The sequence below is a fragment of the Podarcis raffonei genome, chromosome 6 (assembly GCF_027172205.1).
Source record: "Podarcis raffonei isolate rPodRaf1 chromosome 6, rPodRaf1.pri, whole genome shotgun sequence".
Classification (NCBI taxonomy): Eukaryota; Metazoa; Chordata; class Lepidosauria; order Squamata; family Lacertidae; genus Podarcis; species Podarcis raffonei.
This window is the reverse complement of record NC_070607.1, coordinates 23,664,979-23,683,981: the sequence shown is the minus strand read 5'-3', so window position 1 is coordinate 23,683,981 and position 19,003 is coordinate 23,664,979. Positions and strand designations below refer to the sequence as shown.

At 40.3% G+C, this 19,003-nt stretch overlaps 1 protein-coding gene across 2 annotated transcripts in view; it reads right to left on the bottom strand.

Annotated features, from left to right (window-relative positions):
- Positions 1–1,682: 1,682 nt before the first annotated feature.
- SASS6 (SAS-6 centriolar assembly protein) overlaps positions 1,683–19,003 on the bottom strand; it is a 17,588-nt gene continuing 267 nt past the window's right edge. The window contains exons 2-18 of one of the 2 annotated variants that reach the window (XR_008330957.1): positions 15,886–15,946; positions 14,299–14,378; positions 13,803–13,907; positions 11,983–12,154; positions 11,093–11,170; positions 9,877–9,996; positions 9,604–9,795; positions 9,187–9,381; positions 8,540–8,629; positions 8,271–8,450; positions 7,655–7,736; positions 6,963–7,084; positions 6,524–6,649; positions 5,940–6,037; positions 3,602–3,696; positions 1,978–3,495; positions 1,683–1,943 (exon numbers count right to left, since the gene is read on the bottom strand). Coding sequence is in view for 1 of the 2 variants with exons in the window: in XM_053391624.1 (XP_053247599.1) it covers positions 3,407–3,495; positions 3,602–3,696; positions 5,940–6,037; positions 6,524–6,649; positions 6,963–7,084; positions 7,655–7,736; positions 8,271–8,450; positions 8,540–8,629; positions 9,187–9,381; positions 9,604–9,795; positions 9,877–9,996; positions 11,093–11,170; positions 11,983–12,154; positions 13,803–13,907; positions 14,299–14,378; positions 15,886–15,946 (1,885 nt within the window). In the remaining variant the exon portion in view is untranslated. Of the gene's footprint in view, positions 3,496–3,601; positions 3,697–5,939; positions 6,038–6,523; positions 6,650–6,962; positions 7,085–7,654; positions 7,737–8,270; positions 8,451–8,539; positions 8,630–9,186; positions 9,382–9,603; positions 9,796–9,876; positions 9,997–11,092; positions 11,171–11,982; positions 12,155–13,802; positions 13,908–14,298; positions 14,379–15,885; positions 15,947–19,003 lie in introns of both variants that reach the window. The other variant, XM_053391624.1, reaches the window with a different exon arrangement.

Here is a 19,003-nt window from a genome sequence, read left to right as displayed (position 1 = left end):
CTTGAAACAAGACTATATGCCATGTGTGTAGATGAGCTTATGCCTTTCTCATGGTAACGCTTCTTCTTCTATGTACTCACAGATATTCTTTACTACATAAAGGCATCACCAGCCTGTGCTTTGTATGAGACACCAGGAAGAGGTAAACATATTCTATAAGGTGTAGTATCCAGTGGTGACTATGTATTAATAGAAAAGAATCAGAATGGGGAGGAAAATCAGCAGAATGGGGAGGAAAATTTGGCAATCGCCTCTTTAGACGGTTGTCGGAGCACTTGGTGAGGGGAGCGATGGAATACTGTAGAAAGAATTCCCTGCTGACTAAATAAAAGGGTGTTTTTCGAATTTGGCTCTTGTAAAACTTTTATAGGAGCAAAATGTATCTACATAGCACCAACTGGATTTAGCTGTTAAGATTTCTGCCTTTGTTGATGAATTAATCAAGTTATTTTCCAGAAGGGAATCTTATTAGGTAATGTACAGTTTTTTGGCCTTGTCTTCAGCCAGTAATGTCAGTAACAATTTTCTTTATATACAGTTAGTGGAGGAGTTATATGAGTAAGACAGTTTTGAATAAGAACGGTAGAATTGAAACTTGAAATGCTTTTGGTGGGCAGCTCCACTAGTGGGAAAGCACTAGAGTAGTACTGCAAGCACACAACTGGGCATTTATATTTACACCTTTGCTGTAGTTGTTTGGTCCTAGGCAGGACTGGTGCATCTTGCCAGTTACTCTTAGCCTCATTTTGTAATTTTCCTGTGGAAAAACTTAACATGGGTAGAATTATGGAGGTGACTTAGGGGAAAGGCTCATCAGCCTGGCAATCCCTGGTGTTTCCAGTACAGCTGGAAAAAGCTATCTCAAACTCTCGGGGATGGAGCAGTGATCTGACTCAATAAGGCGTTTAAGCTTAAAAATTGACAGTGCTGCTACCTTGCCCTATAACATCTGAGAAAAGACAGACTTTCTCTACTGGCAGAAAAACTGCAAAATTTCTGTTCTGGAATACAAGGAGTAGGGCACAAATCAAATGCACTGATGTAAAATCTAAAAATCCCGGTGTCCTTCAAGTGAAGGCTAGGCAAATCTTGCCTACTGCACTGGGGTTATCTCCTGTTTCATTCAGAAAGCAAGCTATGGGGCAAAATGTGCAGGTACCTACGAAGCAATTTCTGTGAAGTGAGAATGAGTGTGTTATGCCTACCTTGTATACTTTTCCTGGTACTGAGGAATGCATGCTGTTGCTATTAGCAACAGGTCACAATGCATGAAGGTAAAAATCAGTGTTGTATTGATCTCCCACAATCAGGACCAACAGGATATAGCTGTCTTTCCAGGGTAACAAAGTTGCTAGAAGTAGCTCTTTCATACTGTGTTTTGCCATGTCCCCACCCCATGGCAGCCCCAGCACTTTCAAAGTTGGAAATGTGCCCACTAGTCCAAAAAAGGTTGGTGACCCGTCTTCTGTAGCATGGAATATGGGCAGAAGCTGACTTTCTGCAACAGTCTCTTTTAAGAGCATTCGCAATCCTGTGTCATATTTGTTGAGAAGTCAGACCCATGTAAGCCTTTGTAGGATTGTAGCCTTAATACCATGCAACCCTTAGCTTTTGTCAGTTGACAAAATTAAATGTTTGCATCTTCTCTTAAGAGTCAACATTTATAGATTAATTCCACCAGCAATATTTGTTTCATTTTATTTGAAAATTTACTGAAACGAGCATTTAGATACATGTGAACATGCATTCTGATTAAAAGACAAATGTACAAATTTTACACTGCAAGGAATGATTCTGCCATACATGTTCAAATAATTTGTATTTACACACCTGTAACAATATACAAAAAGCCCATGTGCTAAAAAAGCAAGCCACTCATAAGTGGGTAACAACCTACTATACTAACCACCTTTAAGAGACTTGAATATCATGACTGCTAATAGCTAAAGAAATGACACTTCAATTTTGAAATCACACATGTAGAGTTCCCAATATAAATCAGTGAGACTGATAAAAAAAATGCTTTGCAAAAATCTTACACTGCTGCTATTTAGAATAGAGAAGTGTAATCACAACCTACAGAGATTAATAGGTCTTGCACGGGACATTAATCACCCACCATCAAGTATTCTGAAATTCCATAGCTTTTGGGAGAATCAGAATAGTGCTTATATATCTTACTGATTGCAGTAGCAATGTAAAGGCCTCAAAATCATTTTGAAGGATTGCTGATTTTCATTAATTTTACAAAAGTTGTTTGTTATAGGTATGCACCAGTTTTATGTAATGTAAGACTTCTTAAATCATGCCACTATACATTGACTGCAACACTTTACAACTTAAAAACTGACATCCTAAGTTTAAAATAATTTGAAAAGCAGCAAAATTATCCTTTCTTGTGATTCAAATGTTGAACAGTCACTTAGAATGTTAAAGATACTCTGATATTATACTACAGACCATTAAGATATAAAAAGTTGATATATTTCAAAAGTAAATGAAAAAAGGAGTTTGCTGTAAGGCTGAACTCACCTGGCAAATCTAATTTAGACTGCTGCATTTGGTATTCAACCATGTCAAGTAATGCCTCCTGAACCCTGGTAAGAACTAGACACACTTGCTTACTATTAGGAATCTTGGTGGATTTTTGCACTGCTCAATGTCCCATTGACATTAGTGGAACACTACCAAATTACTTAAATTTAGGAGCACTGAAAAATAAATTTGTAAGATTGCAAAATAAACCTGGAGCAGCTTATTTACTTTTCTCCCTGTAAAGTTAGGAAAGGTTCAAAATGTTTATAAAGAGTGCCACCATCTGGTCAAATAAGCCACAGACAATCAATATTAAGGTAATTTAGTTTGACATGGTAAGTAGGACATTTTTGCACTTCCGAAAGCCTCCGAAGTGTTGCAAAGAATGAATGAATGAGCTCATCCTTGGTAAAATTTTAATTTAAATGTAACTAGGAGCTGGTAGCGATGACCTGAAGAGTCACAGCTGAAGTGCATAGTAACTTTGACAAGCTTTAAAATAAAGAAAAGGCTCCAAGGCTTCAAAGATGAGTTTTTACCTCTGAGGTCCATATCCAAGAAGAAACATGTAGCACAGAGAATTCAGCCTGGGAGAGAAATTGCAAACCTTTCTTCCCGTCAGTGCACTTTGATGATAATTGATACAAAATTGCTCAATCACTCATTTGGGTCCTTACAATGTTGGAAGTCCTGTTAGGAAATTTCTGTAATTCACATTACAATGTAAGCAGACCAAAAAACTAGCTCTCGTTATCTCTCAGATATTTCATTGCTTACTAAATGAGTTTATGTTGACACTTTACAGGGGAGATAATCATAAAAAGAATTGCAACTGCTGATAAACATTTTACCATGGCAAAGACGTTGTCCACTATCCAGGGAAGTAAGCAGAGGGTCTGGAAGGTGCTGCAGATTTGGTTGGTATTTGTGTTTTTATCAAGGCAGTTGACTTCAGGTGTCCTAATAATGGGGAAAAGAATCTTAAATGAACAGCTTCAGAAGATTTCAAAAAGTTTTAGAGCAACTTCTCACATTTTACGTTTAATGCATATGCATGCTTGCCCACCTGTGTTGTGAGATGTGTTTTGGCTGAGCCTTCGTAAAGGAATGCTGTCTTCTCTTTTCTTCAAATATTTTGCTTCCAATCCCATGTTTTCCCCACTAAATCAGAAGAAAGATACTTAGTAAGAAGAAGCAGTTTCAGTTTGCCACACTCAAAGCATGTTTATAACTTCACTAAGCTGGGGTTTCATAAGATCTTCAAAGAATACATTTTATGGTCTCCTAAAATACTGCTTTCTTTAGAAGAAGTCAAAACTCTCCAGATGGTGTTGGTGATGGTCAGGTCAGAGTTGTAGTCTAACCTGCTGGCTGGTGCTAATGGGAGTCCCAACAACATATTGAGGGCCACAAGTTAGACATTTCTTCTGGAACACTCAGACATTTAGCCTGTTTCTGACTGCCTTAGTCAAAGAAGTATTATTTGTACCTTGCCTTTCAACCAAGGAACTAAAGATAAGATACATGGCTCTTCTGTGTTTTATCTACCATAACATAGCAGCCCAGTGAGGTAATTAGGCTGTGAGAGACTGACTAGCCTAAGGTCACCCAGTAAGCTTGGCTGAGTGGAGATTTGAACCTGGGTCTCCCCAACCAGCGTCCAAGGTCTGCAGTGTCTAGGCAACACGATGACCATGTACATACGCAATAAACAATCTTTATAAAAGGTAAAGGGACCCCTCACCATTAGGTCCAGTCGTGACCGACTCTGGGGTTGTGGTGCTCATCTCGCTTTATTGGCCGAGGGAGCCAGTGTACAGCTTCCGGGTCATGTGGCCAGCATGACTAAGCCGCTTCTGGCGAACCAGAGCAGCGCACAGAAACACCGTTTACCTTCCCGCTGGAGCGCTACCTATTTATCTACTTGCACTTTGACGTGCTTTCAAACTGCTAGGTTGGCAGGAGCTGGGACTGAGCAATGGGAGCTCACCCTGTTGCGGGGATTCGAACCGCCGACCTTCTGATCGGCAAGTCCTAGGCTCTGTGGTTTAACCCACAGTGCCACTCTCGTCACAATCATTATAGAATTCCTTCAAACCATAACAAATACAAAATGAAATCTTTAGTCTCAAAGTCTCTGAAAATCTTTAAATGAAGTGAGGTACCAGACTTTGTACGATGAAAGGTAAGCTGTGAAGCTTTGTGTATTCAGCAAATATGATGTCCAACACTGAACAGCGCTTCCGGATATTGACTACTGTTTCACAGAATTCTTCATCAGCATGGTGGGAGGATATAGAATTGCTTCATAAACCCATCTGATTTCGAATGAATGTATGTAAATATCAAATGCTGTGGAACAGTGCTCATGTAATAGTGTCCAAGGCCTGGCAGCAGCTTTTGGGTTCTATTCAGATCAAGCCCATTGTCAGGGAGGGGCTACAGCTGGGAAGAGTCATATTGCTCACTGCTAGAGCATATGCTTTCCATGCAGAAAATCCCTGGTTCAGTTCCTGGGTATTTCCACTTAAAGGGATTAGGTAGCAGCTAATAGTAAAGGCATCTGATGGAGAGCCAGTGCCAGACATAGTAAGTAGATCAATGATTCACATAACGTAGTATTAATTCCGCATAAAGCAGCTATACATCTTTAAGGGAAGTCGGACAATTCCACAAGGGATTCAGCTGATAATTTAAAAGTATGCATATCGAAATGACTGCATGTACGCAGTTTCACCTATACTTTAGATTCAAGTAGCATCACAAAATACTTTTGCATCTTCTCTGAACATCACATTCACTTTCTGGATCCTGCCACTTTTGATATGCCCAGTGTGGCCAGAGGAAAACAGAGCAATGCATCGCCATGTTGCCCTTTATAGTCTCTGTCACTCTGTTATGGACGGTATTTTGATAGTTATCATAAATGGGTTCGGTCATACCGAATAGCTTCTCCATGAAAAGGAATCTGATGAAAAAGATCAGGCATACCTGTGTATAAAATCCCAAGAGATTTATCTCAAGGGTCGCTTGTGCACATTCCTCCCACTCAAAATTAAAAATAATACTGCTTCTGTTACTCTTGGGGTGTGGGCAGGAGAATACTTTCATTTTTTTTACAATCGGTCATCTAAAACATGTCTGAGGATCCTTTTTCAGTCAAAGGCCACATTCCTTCAGGGATAATATGATGGGAGACACATTCAGGATGTAGATTCCTTCTTGCCACCCTTTTCTCTCCCCACATCCTGCAGACTGCCAGCAGAGGGACAATCACTCTTGCCAAAGGACTTTGTGCCATCTATTTTGGCACGCCTTTCCTCTCTTCTGGCAACCTCCACCCATACATAATTAGGCCAGGGCCACCGATGGACCACTCCTCAACTAAAAGCACAAGCACTCACTTCTCTTTATTTGTTGGGTGATTCGTCATCACAGGAATCCCTGGCTGCGAATCTGAACATCTGTTAGTCTCTTGAGGCTGCATATTGAACTGAACCTGCTGGAGACAGAAAATTTTTCACACACTCACATTTCTATGTCTAGGCTTTAATTATACATTAAAGAATGCTGAGAAGAATTATCCTAAAATCTGGTTCATACGCACAACACTAAAACTTAATTTAAGCCTTAGGCTTCCACACTCCCAGTATTTTGTTGAAATTACAAAGGAGGGCAGTTGTGAAAATTAATTTCACTTTATATACCTGCGAAAAGGAGAGGCTAAGAGATTTCAACAACTTAAGAGGGGAAAGAGTTGTTCCTGTGGGATGAGGTTTGCCAAAACAGTGACAGGGTAATTTTTTTGTTCATTAAAAAATATTTGTTTTAGTTCTGCTGCCACAGGTAGCAGTTTCTCCATATGAGAACTTGAAGCTTAGTCCTTGTTACACGTATTCTTAAAGCCTGTATTCTGGGTGTGCAGCAGCTTATAATGCTAACTTGGAAAGATGCAATAGAATATAAAATTATATATTTGGGTGCCTGCCTTTTGTCCTGAAGTTTGCTGGTTGATGCTTTTGACAGCCACTGTATCTGGGAAACTTTGAAAAGGCAGCAAAGGAGAGATGGGATAGCCTAGTCCCGAGTTCAAAAATGGAATTCTGCTATCAACCTGCAAAAGAAAAATTAAATTATAAAGCCAGAGCAACAACAGCACACTATTAGTTACAAAGCTCCTTTCATACCTTTCCCCTTTTTTGTATTTAAAAGCAAACACATCCAAAATTAAACTATACTTCATAGTACTTCATAATTTGTACTGTACTCTGTCCAGTTGAAAACAAATTCCTCTATTTGTATCTTAATGGTAGTGGATATTAGGTATAAGCACTTCCTTCTCTCCCAGTACGTGTAGAAATTAACACTATAGGAGAAGGAAAGGACCAGAAGAACCATACAAAAATTCATAAGGACATTACTATTACCATACTGTGAGGTGAAATGCCAGTTCTTGGAGTGGTACCACTAGGACTAGTAGATGTTCCTGACACTTCTTGCTTCCTCGTCATCTGAATTTCATTCAGCTGCTTGTTTAGCCATGTGATGACTACAAAGAAAAAATGTGCACGTTTTTCACTTTTCAGGACTTTTATCTGCTGTTTTAAATCTAAACCATAGCTCAGTATACATAGCTCAGTATACATAAATAATTCACAGTGCCATCCTATGAATGTTTACACTGAAGTCAGTCCATCAAGTTCAACATGCTTGGGTGTAGTCTCAGTTTTGTGATATATTAAATTAGAGACTGAGAAACCTAGTCAGTACTCTGCGACAGCCTTACACAATAGATGGGAAGTGGGGAAATTACATTCAGGAATTATTTATTAAAAATTTAAATTACATAATGAAGTTGCAGAAGAGAGAAGGAAACAAAAGGGGAGGAATATGACAGCCCCAGAAATTCTTCTTTAGGTTCCAGCTGCCAAACAGAATTCTTCGTCTTTGCACAATAATATTTACATGCTTGCACTTCCTTAACTGAAAGCTGTTCAACTGCCACATATCTAAGAACATAGAATTTGTAGACCCACGAAAGTGAGATTACGTCTCAAACCAGCTTCAATGGTTAGGATTAGATATTAGTGGCTAATGCAAGAATCTCATATACACACACCATTTTCATTCGTTTTGAGAAGATGCTTGCTTTCCTCCAGCTTCTGTACTGTAGCTTCCAATTGTTCCTGCAACTTGCACACCTGAAATGTTTTAACACAGGGGTCAGCAAACCTTTTCAGCAGGGGGCCAGTCCACTGTCCCTCAGACCTTGGGGGGGGGCTGGACTATATCTTATTTTTTTTGGGGGGGGGAGAAATGAACGAATGCCCCACAAATATCCCAGAGATGCATTTTAAATAAAAGGACACATTCTACTCATGTAAAAACATGCTGATTCCTGCACGGTCCGCAGGCCGGATTTAGAAGGCGATTGGGCCAGATCCGACCCCCGGGCCTTAGTTTGCCTACCTATGTTTTAACACTATCAGTCCATAGCAGTTTAATCGGCAGCGCCAAAGCTTACTTTAAAAGCAAAGTGTATTAAGTCTATTGAAAAGCTCATACTGATGGTATTTCCACCACACCATAGAATTGGTCTGCCAATCATATGTACAGGGATTATGATTCAAGGCAGAGACCTAGAATGAACTGACATAGCATGAGTTTAAAGTTAAGCATCTTTAAAAAAAAAAAAAAAAAACACTTACTGGATAGAAACCTGACCCTCAAGTTACCTCTTGCTCTTTTGCTCGGAGAGAACTTTCTGCTTCCTGTAGATCCTTCTGTTCTTTCTGCAGTTTTTCTTCTTTTTCAGCCAAGAGTTTTTCTTGCTGAATTGTTACTGTATTTTTCAGCTTCAGTTTGCTCATTAGAGTCTTTACATCGCCTTGCAATTTCTTTATTATCTCATTGGCCTAATAAACAACCGCAGAATTTTAAATCAGGAAAAACATGAAGTCAAATAATCATCATCAAGAAGGACAATAACGTGTTTTGAACAAACCTTAAGGAGTTCAGATGATAGTGACTTTAGTGTTGTTTCGAGATTTCCTATTTGAATTTGTTTCTTTTCTATATTTTTTTCCAGGTTTACCTTTTAAAAGAGCATATATTGTATTAGGGAGGTTTTGTTTGTTGAAATATTCACATGGATCTGTTGCATAAAGTAACAAGAACATTAGTTCTGAAATTCCTATTCTGTAATGTAAAATGCTAGCAATTTCTGGAAAGCCTATCACATCCAAAAATGCTTATTTATATTACTATAGTTACTACAGTGTGGTGAAATATATAACTTTTTAAAAAGTCAATAAATTGTAGTATTGCCTACACTTTCTAAATATAGCCATAATCCAGAGAACTACATAACTATCTGTGTGTGCCCAGCAGCTTTTGGATTTGTTTCTCTAATGGGAATGTCCCATGTCACACAGCACACTATTTTTAAAACTTAAAAGGAATTTCAAGGGCATATTGAGGAACACAACACTTATGTTGTATCAAATAGGAAGTAAAGTAGATAGGGCATGAGGAACCCCTGCTGTGCACCGATAAGCAGCTTTTTGGATTGTAGCTCGTGTTCTTTCATTTCAGCATTCAGTTCTCCATGAGTTAAAGTACTGCTGTATTCTAGAAAGTAAAATTAAGAACCTTTTGCTCATGTGTTGCATCCGATACTTCTTTTGCCCTAGTAACCAGATCCTCCTTGCTTTTGACCTCCTGTTCTAAAACAGCAACTCGAGTCTGTAGCTGATTGACTAGTTTTTCCTTTTCATGGCATTCAGCATCTAGGGTAGCATTCTCTCGACGTAGAGACAGAACTTCCTGGTTTGCTCTCTGGCATTCCTGTGTGGTTAAAGAAATATTTTACAAGCATTTTAACAAAAATGTTGCTGGCAAAAATTCATGCTTTGTTTCATGCTTGACAGAAGTTAAGCATATTCTATAAAAACAAAACAAAATCTTGTTTTCAATACATAACTGGCAATATTTAGCATATTTGTATGAGTGACTGGAAACTATCAAATTGTCTCCCAACGTAGATCTTAATAGGTGAATATAACTTACATCTTCTATGCCAGACAATTTCGCTTTAAGTTCTCTGACTGTCGAATCGCCTTTGTATCTCCTTTCCATTAGCTCCTTGTTGACATTTTCCAATTCCTTCAACCTATTCTGCAGCTGCTGCACTGTTTTCTGATGCAAGCTTTCCAGATCCCTTTTCTGTTGCTCATTCTGTTGTTGATATTGTGCTTGTGCCTGCAAAGAACAGCAATTACTTGAGCAACTACTAAAGGCATAAGGATTCTGCTAGATGTATATAGGCGTCTCTTTACACACCTGCAGAGCTTTCTCCTTCTCATTTGTCAGTTCCTGGGTATATTTGTTGGTTAGAGATGCTGTTTTGGATGCCAATTCATTTCTCAACTTGTCCAATTCCCTGCTCTTTTCTGACAAGCTCTAAATATGAGAAAATAAAAATAGTAAGATGGTCAACTTGCATGTAATTGAAGGGTATTAATCAATACTATGCCAGTGCTTTATAACATCACAGCTATCCCAGGAAAAAACGTGACTGCTTTGCACTTTACATCCTTATATAGACACACATAATTCTTCTGTTTTTACAGAAACCTATAGCACCTTAAACACTAAAACTTAAGTGCAATATGAGCTTTTACAGCTAAGCCTACCCTTAACCTCCCATGCATCTGATGAAACAGGCTTTTGCCTATTTTAGCACAAGTTGCAATAAGTTTGTTACACTTCAAGGAGCCAGAGAACTCTGTCGATTTTGCTTCAGCCATCTAATGCAGCTATTCTTAAATCATTTCCTCTCCTCCTGTACTGAATTCTCAGCAAGAAGGCATATCACAGATCCTAAATTTAGACACAGTATTTATACAATGAATTCAATAAAATAGAGACAATAATCTTCATTTTTTTTTAATCCCACCCCTCAAAACACAATTTCATGGGGAGCCTTTGGGCTCATTCTCTTAGCCCCGACACCTTAGTGCAACAAATTGAATTGCATGTTCTTTCCCTGCCCTGCCCACACCTCTAATTCTCCCTTCCCTCTGTTGTTTTGCTATGTCTGACTTTGATTTGAGTGCCCCTTGGGGTAAGGATCTGTCAGACTTTTTCTTTCTAAAGGGTCAGGTACAAAAAGGTCATTAAGTAAACACAATACAGTAATTAAATAATAGAAAGAGTCAAACACTGCTCAAGCAGACTTCGATTTGTGCAATGGGTTCCTATCCTCTCTGCAGCCCCCCAATGTACTCCAAAAATCTGTTCCAGAGGGGTTGTCGTTTTAAGGACATGCAGGGGAGAGGGTAAAGAATAAGAGAATTGTAGAGTTGGTTAGGACCCCGAAGGTCATATAGTCCAAAGCAGGAATCTCAACTAGAGGAAGGTGATGCCCCAGTGCTTACAACAGTGGAAGTTTTGCTCACACACAGGTAACATTGTATACAACCCAACACAGGGTGGTTTTTTTTTTTTTTAACATTAATTTTCTACCAGTTGACCCACAGTGGAATTCTGCTCTTACCTGCTGGGCATAGTTCAGCTGTCTTGTAAGGTCCTCGTCTGTTTTTCTAAGTTTCTGTTCCAGCAGCAATTTTTCTTCCTAGGTACAGTTGACAGCTTTGTCAATGCAACCCTTTCCAGTTCTTGAAATCATTAAACCTACAATCCTAAAAATTCTCACTTGGAATCAAGTCCTACTGGACACAGGGAGATTACTTCTGAGTAAAAATGTGTAGGACTGCACTGCTATTCAGCACATCAGATACAAACTCACTCCTGTTACAGGAGTTGGGCTACTTAACTATTACGTGCCTTTCCATAGGCCTAATTCTGAAAGATGCACTGGCCTCATTTGCATATCACATTAAACCATGGTTAAAATGAAGTGTGGTTTAATGTGAATGAGCAGCATGTTGGTGCACACTGCTGAACTCCCAAGTGCTTCGCTTCTATTCCACTGTGCTACAAGGAAACAAACACAGGCCTGAGGCTTCTTTCCCTCAAACAAATCATGAGTGGTAAGCCAAGAACAAACCTTGGATTCAATTCATAGTTTGGCTGGAGAGAAATAAACTACAACCCAAGTCCAGATGACGATAAGCCAGAACGTAACTTGTTCCTGGCAGTGCAGCAGGAGCACCTGCAATTTCACATTAAACCGTACTTTATTTCAACTTTGGTTTAATGTGATGTGTGAACTTTCAATTGTAAAATATAGAAAACGTATGTCAAGGCGGCCTTGTTACACCACTGTCATGGAAAGAAAAGCAGAGTATGCCAGACCACACAGCAGGACACACCCCACAACTTTATATTTTGCTTCCTCGTTTAGACAAAGTGACCCAAGCTAGTCGCTATGCCAAAAGATCTGAAAATGTAACCCAAAACATACAACTGAAATCTTAGTTTTACCTTCACACATTTCAAACAGGTTGCCAGAAACTTCTTGATTTCTGCATCATTTCCGGGTAGGAATTTCAGTGATAAGTGGGTGAGGTGTTTAAATGGGTTTGTCTCGACCACGTTTAAAAAAGCAGGAGTGTGATCTAAATTAGGGCCTGATGAAACCAGGTGCAGCAAAAACCTAAAGAATAAGAACACATTAAAAATTGACTTGTTAGCTGGGTCTCTCAGCACATGACGCGCATATCCTTATGGAAGGGTAGGCTGGTACAAAGGAAATAACTCTTCCAATTCCACTGCCATCCCATCAGTGTGTTAATCCACCGATCATTACAAATACTGGCTACTTCCTCTGCCCACTGGTAGCAGTGTGGATCAATGCAGGTGCAACAACCATTTCCTAAGCAGTCTGCAAGCCTTATTTTAAAAGCCAGCAACCATCTTTTGGAAGTAGCTCATGAAAAGGCAAAGGAAACGGAACAAGGAAGCAGCTGGGGGCGGGGGGGGGAGGCACATTGCACTATAACAGAGTATTAGATGGACTGGGCAGAGTTTGTACTTGGCCTCTAACTCTATTGCAGCAAGAGGTATGTGTTCTCCACTTAAAGGGTGTCAACAACCCCAACTAGCACTCCTAGAGGCAAGTCAAAGTAAAATATAATTGATAGATTTATATGGAATAATTCAACACAGAGCTAAGCAGATTGCTCTGGCAGCACAAACATTTCTCCTTGCCTAATAATAATAATAATTTATTTCTACCTCACCCTTCTGGCTGGGTTTCCCCAGCAACTCTGGGCGGCTTCCAGCAAAAGATTAGAAATACATTAAAACATCAGTCATTAAAAACTTCCCTAAACATGGCTGCATTCAGATGACTTCAAAATGTCATAGGGTAAAGGGACCCCTGACCGTTATGTCCAGTCATGGACAACTCTGGGGTTGTGGTGCTCATCTTGCTTTACAGGCCGAAGGAGCCGGCGTTTGTCCGCAGACAGTTTTTCTGGGTCATGTGGCCAGCATGACTAAGCCACTTCTGGCAAACCAGAGCAGCACACAGAAAGCCATTTACCTTCCCGCTGGAGCGGTACCTATTTATCTACTTGCACTTGACGTGCTTTCAAACTGCTAGGTGGGCAGGAGCTGGGACCGAACAGCGGGAGCTCACCCCGTTGCGGGGATTCGAAATGCCAACCTTCCGATCGGCAAGCCCTAGGCTCAGTGGTTTAGACTACAGTGCCACCCACGTCCCATTATCAAAATGTCATATAGTTGTTTATTTCTTTGGCATCTGATGGGAGGGCGTTCCACAGGACGGGCGCCACTACTGAGAAGGCCCTCTGTCTGGTTCCCTGTAACTTCGCTTCTCGCAGTGAGGGAACCACCAGAAGGCCCTCGGTGCTGGACCTCAGTGTCTGGGCAGAACAATGGAGATGGCGACGCTCCTTCAAGTATACTGTGCCGAGGCCGTTTAGGGCTTTAAAGGTCAGCACCAACGCTTAGAATTGTGCTTGGAACAATGGGACAGTCAGCTCTCTCCTTCTCCAGCTCACTGTTCTAGCATATCTCCTGCCCCCTCCCCATGTCAATTTGGGAGAGGGCATGGGGGCAGGAGAGTGGGTAAGCCCACCTGTGCAGGCTTCCATTAGCTGAATCCTGCCCATAGGTTTTGCATTGCCCATTTTTGTTGTTACCGAACGTGAGATTTCAAATGGTGTTAATAAAATAAGTAAGTGCTTTAGACACAATCAGTCTCCTTGAATCCTACTTTTGTTGTTTGTATTACTTGTTTTAAAGAAAACATAGACTACTGCTTAAGCGTTACTAACCTTGGGATGTCTTTATTTTGTTCTTGGATACAATGTTGAAGGAGGTCTATAAATCGCTGAGGAAAAGCAGAAAAATCTACCAGAAGACTCTGCTGGAGTTTTAAACTGTGCAAAAAGAAAAAGTATAATAAATATGTATTCCTATAGACTATTTGTTACTAAAATCATAGAATTGTAGAGTTGGAAAGGACCTTGAGGGTCATCTGGTGCAATACAGGAATCTTAATTAGATCATACATGGCAGATGACCACCCAACCTCTGCTTAAAAACCTCCAAGGAAGGAGAGTCCAACAGGTCTTGTGGGAGTCTGTTCCACTGTCAAACAGCTCTTAGTGTCAGAAAGTTCTTCTTGATGTTTAGTTGGAATCTCCTTTTTCCTTCTGAGATATGCAAGTCATTAGGTACATAGGAACAATGTGCATAATAATCATTAGCTAAAATGCAGCTTCCCAAACTTTTATCTAAGTATTTTCTAATCAGAACTTGGTAACTTACCTTTGAAAATCTTCCTCAGAAATAACAAGATTGTATAGAAAGAAGGGGTCAGAATCCTCAGTTAGACGAACAACTAAATCCTAGAAGAAAATAGTTTGGAGAAATTTATTACAGCTTCACAATTCTTTAAAGGCTGCGCGGCTCCTGCAGGCTTCTCTAGGTTCCCCCACCTCGTAGAAAAGCCTGCAGAAGCCGTGCAGCCTTTAAAGAGCACACGGCTTTTGCGTGCTTTTGCAGGAGGTGGGGGAATTCCCCCATCTCCCGCAAAAGCCCTCAGGAGCCGCGCACCCTTTAAAGAGCGCACCGCTCCTGCGGGCTTTTCAACCGAGCCTGTGGGGCTGGCGGTGGGGGGAAGCACTGCTTTTCCCCACCGCCAGCCTCAAAGACCAGACTCTCCTGGCTTCAGCGAAAGCAACATGAAGCCTCCGGAGCGCAGGATTCGGAGGCTTCGCGCTGCTATCGCTGAAGCCAGGGAGCCTGCATTCGCTCCATAGGACGCACACATATTTCCCCTTCATTTTTGGAGGGGAAAAAGTGCGTCCTATAGAGCGAAAAATACGGTATTTAAATATTTCCATATCCCCTTTGATTAAGAAAAAAATCTCAAGGTGGTTCACAATCAAACACTAAAAATACAATAAAAACAATAAATTCAGGAGCAAAAAAAGTTAAGATAAAATCAATATGCTGATATTAATGGTTAGCAAAAACCTGAAGTAGTAGTATGTTTTTAGCAACCACTTCTAACCAAGAGTAGGTGTTTGCCTTCTCTCAAGGGAGACAGTTTCACTGGCAGGGTACCAAAACAAAAAGGCCTTTTTCTTGGCTGTCACAAGATGAGCTGCAAACCTAATAACAAACCTGGGTTACCACTCAATTTGTCTTGAGAAAGACAAATAAAAAGTCTGAGTTTAGATTACATGCTAAGCAAAACCATGGCTTAACTGACAGAAGGAAGAGGACAGCAGGAGGAACAAAGTGCGCACAATCCAATCTCCAGCAGTCTGCTTGTTCATCCTAAACCATTGTTCAGCTTAGCATTACATGCAAACCAGCTCAAAGTGGTAACAAAGTAGAAAACAAACCATGGGTACTCTGCTAGGCTTGGACATTCAAACAAACCATGCCTTAGTGTTACATGCAAACCAGGTCAGCAACAGCCTACCCATGCATTTTGTAACTGTTGAATGCATCTATACAACAGATGACAGCACCATAACATAGAAATATTAACCCCAAAGACAATGCTTATTCATAATGTTCCACAAGAAACTGTACAGCAGTTCCTACAAGACGGATGGGACTTGTGGACCGCCATATATTGTTGGACTACACCATCCCTCTCAATTGTCCATGCCCCAGCCTTTAGGGCATTGTTTATACTTAAGAAATGTCTCAGGAAACACAGTGTGTTTGGGGGGGAAAGACTAATAATCCCAGAATTCTTCTTACAAGGCTGTTCATGGAATCAAATGTGTTTGGTGCTAGCTGTTTTATCGATGAGCCTGCTTTGTGTTAGTAAACATGATCATATGAAGAAACAACTAAAGGATAGCAAAACCAACACATGACAAGCAAAGTACAAACCTTTCTATGAATGGGATTTGTTGTTGATTGCAGCTCAATATTCACACGAACGTTTATTCGCCTGCAAAACAGACATGTGACTCCATCTTTATTCTTCATTTTACTAAATGAAATATTTTGTACTTCAGCTCTGATCAAAATTTTCACAGGAAAAATTAGATTAAGTGCTAAAATAAGCTATAAAACAGCAATGAAGCCTTAATCATTGAATTATTTAGATTATATTTATATTAGCTAGGAAGTTTTCTCAACAATACAAAAGTGACCTTGGGTAACAGATACTTTTCTTAATGTAATGTCTCCATACATGCCACTTGCTTTAAAATTGCTATCTAAACCATTCATTCATACACACATCACTAATCCTAAAACCAATCCACTAATATGGAGTGGTATGCAACCAAGTTTTACTTACAGTAGACACATTGACATTAATGGACTTTACAGTCATGTTTGTTAATTTCAATGGGTTTACTCTAAGTGAACCTTAGTTTCATACCACCCATTGTTTAGTTAATAACAGCAAGCCCACTCATTGAGTGTGGATCCTTATGAAGCCAAAACAGTACAAGTTATCAGCAGGCTACATTATCATTTCCAGTGGGGATGCGGTGGTGGGAACAACTCAAAACAGCCCAGTGCAGATTGTGCATGATCAGTGAGCACAAGATGCCGAGCAACTGTTGGGGCAGCAGTGATGGTGAGGAGTGGTACCTTGGTTTACTAACTTAATCCATTCCGGAAGTCCGTTCTTAAACCAAAGCGTTCTTTTTTTAAAAAAAAAAAAATTTATTAAAGTTTTAAAGATTACAGAAAGAAAAAGTAAAAAACACCATTTTAAACGAAAACAATACAACACATCCCAATAAGGAAAAAAACAAGAATGAGAAAAAAAGAAAAAACAGAAAAATAAAATCCATTAAAAAACAACAGAGAAAAATACAGCGAATCTTCTCAAACCTTATCTTTCATTAGCTTATTTCTTTGACCTCCTCACACCTCCCTTTTTTGTATTCTAGTTCAACTATCTATTTCAGCAAATCCTTTCCATCTTTTCATATTTTTGTCCTGTAATTTATCTTAATATAATGTAACTTTACTTTCCCTCCTTTCACCAATTAACAGTCAGTTTTTTTCTTAATCCTTTATAACATTTCTGCTAAAACCACATAACATCATTCCAACATTCATTAATTTTACAATGTTTCTGTAAATAGTCTTTAAATTTCTTCCAATCTTCCTCCACCAACTCTTCTCCCTGGTCTCGGATTCTGCCAGTCATTTCCGCCAGTTCCATGTAGTCCATCACCTTCATCTGCCATTCTTCCCGGGTGGGTAGATCTTGTGTCTTCCAGTACTTTGCAATAAGTATTCTTGCTGCTGTTGTAGCATACATAAAGAAAGTTCTATCCTTCTTTGGCACCAATTGGCCGACCATGCCCAGGAGAAAGGCCTCTGGTTTCTTCAGAAAGGTATATTTAAATACCTTTTTCATTTCATTATAGATCATCTCCCAGAAAGTCTTAATCCTTGGGCATGTCCACCAAAGGTGAAACAGTCTCTTTGCATTTCCAACATTTATTATCGGGCAAATGGTAGATTTTTGCAAGCTTGACTGGTGTCATGTACCACCTGTAGATCATTTTCATTATATTCTCTCTTAAGGCATTGCATGCCGTAAACTTCATACCTGTGGTCCATAACTGTTCCCAGTCAGCCATCATAATATTATGCCCAACATCTTGTGCCCATTTAATCATGGCAGATTTCACCGTTTCATCTTGAGTATTCCATTTCAACAGCAAGTTATACATTCTTGACAAGTTCTTAATTTTAGGATCTAGCAGTTCTGTTTCCAATTTTGATTTTTCCACCTGGAAACCAATTTTTTTGTCCAAATTATATGCCTCCATTATCTGGTAATAATAAACCAAAGCGTTCTTAAACCAAGGTGTGCTTTCCCATAGTTGTGGGGACTCAATTTACAAATGGAACACACTCAGCAGAAAGCGGAACATGTTCTGCTTCCAAGGCAAAGTTCACAAACCAAAACACCTACTTCTGGGTCTGCAGTGTTCTTAATCCAAGTTGTTCATAAACTAAGCTGTTCTTGAACCAAGGTACCACTGTATCATAGCTGTCAACCTTCCCTTTTTTGCCGGGAAATTCCCTTATTCCAGCGCCATTTCCTGCTGCTTCCCGCTGCTATCCCGGATTGTTAGATTTCCCATAGACTGTCCCCGGGACAGATAAGGCTGCTGATCCCTTATTTTCAAATCTGAAAGTTGACAGCAATGCACTGTATCCTGGAAAATGACAAGGCTGACTAGAATCCTGAACACAAGCACTCCACATTACAGCATTGTTACAGGTTCCATTTGTAAAGACAATTTGCAGCACAAATGTACTTTATCAAAGCAATTGATATAGAAATGAGCAAACCAGTGATATTTTAGGGATCAGGCTAGCAGGTGGGGCCCATTACTTACATCATAGGCGCCTACACTGTTGTTGCTGTATGTAGGTTTTATTTTGTTTTTTATCTTATATTCTGGAAATGTACACCCAGGTTTTTTTTCCTTTAATTTTTTTGGGACCCCCAAGAGAGTGGGGCCCAAAGCTATAGCTTGTTTAGCTCTACGTAAATCCGGCACAACACACACAAAATGATGGCGCCAACATGCTGGGAAGGGGATGAACTCGGGCAAAAGACCCCAAAGGCTCAGGTGCGGCGCCTGGCTCCTCCTCTTCACTGAACTCAGTTGCACCACAAACAAACACACGCAGGTTCCCGAGTCCGTTGCTCCCGAGCCTCGCAGCGCTTTAACACCCGCAACGCACGACATTTATCGGTTGTTTGAAAAGCGTGACACGCGTCTTCCCAGCCCGCCAGAGTTCGTGTTACAACCAGTCTCTGAAAAAGCCCCCCCCAAACTTGATAAAGCCCCTCAAAAGCGGCCAAACTACAGAAAGCCGCAGCTTTCCTGTTTCAAAAGGGTCCGAGGGTCTTGCGCTGGAGAAGTAGGGGGCAAGCAGCCGATTTTGCCCCAACACCCCACCTCAAAGGCCCCTCCGTCTCCCCGAGTCCCGTCAGGGGACGAGCCAACCGCCCGCCTGC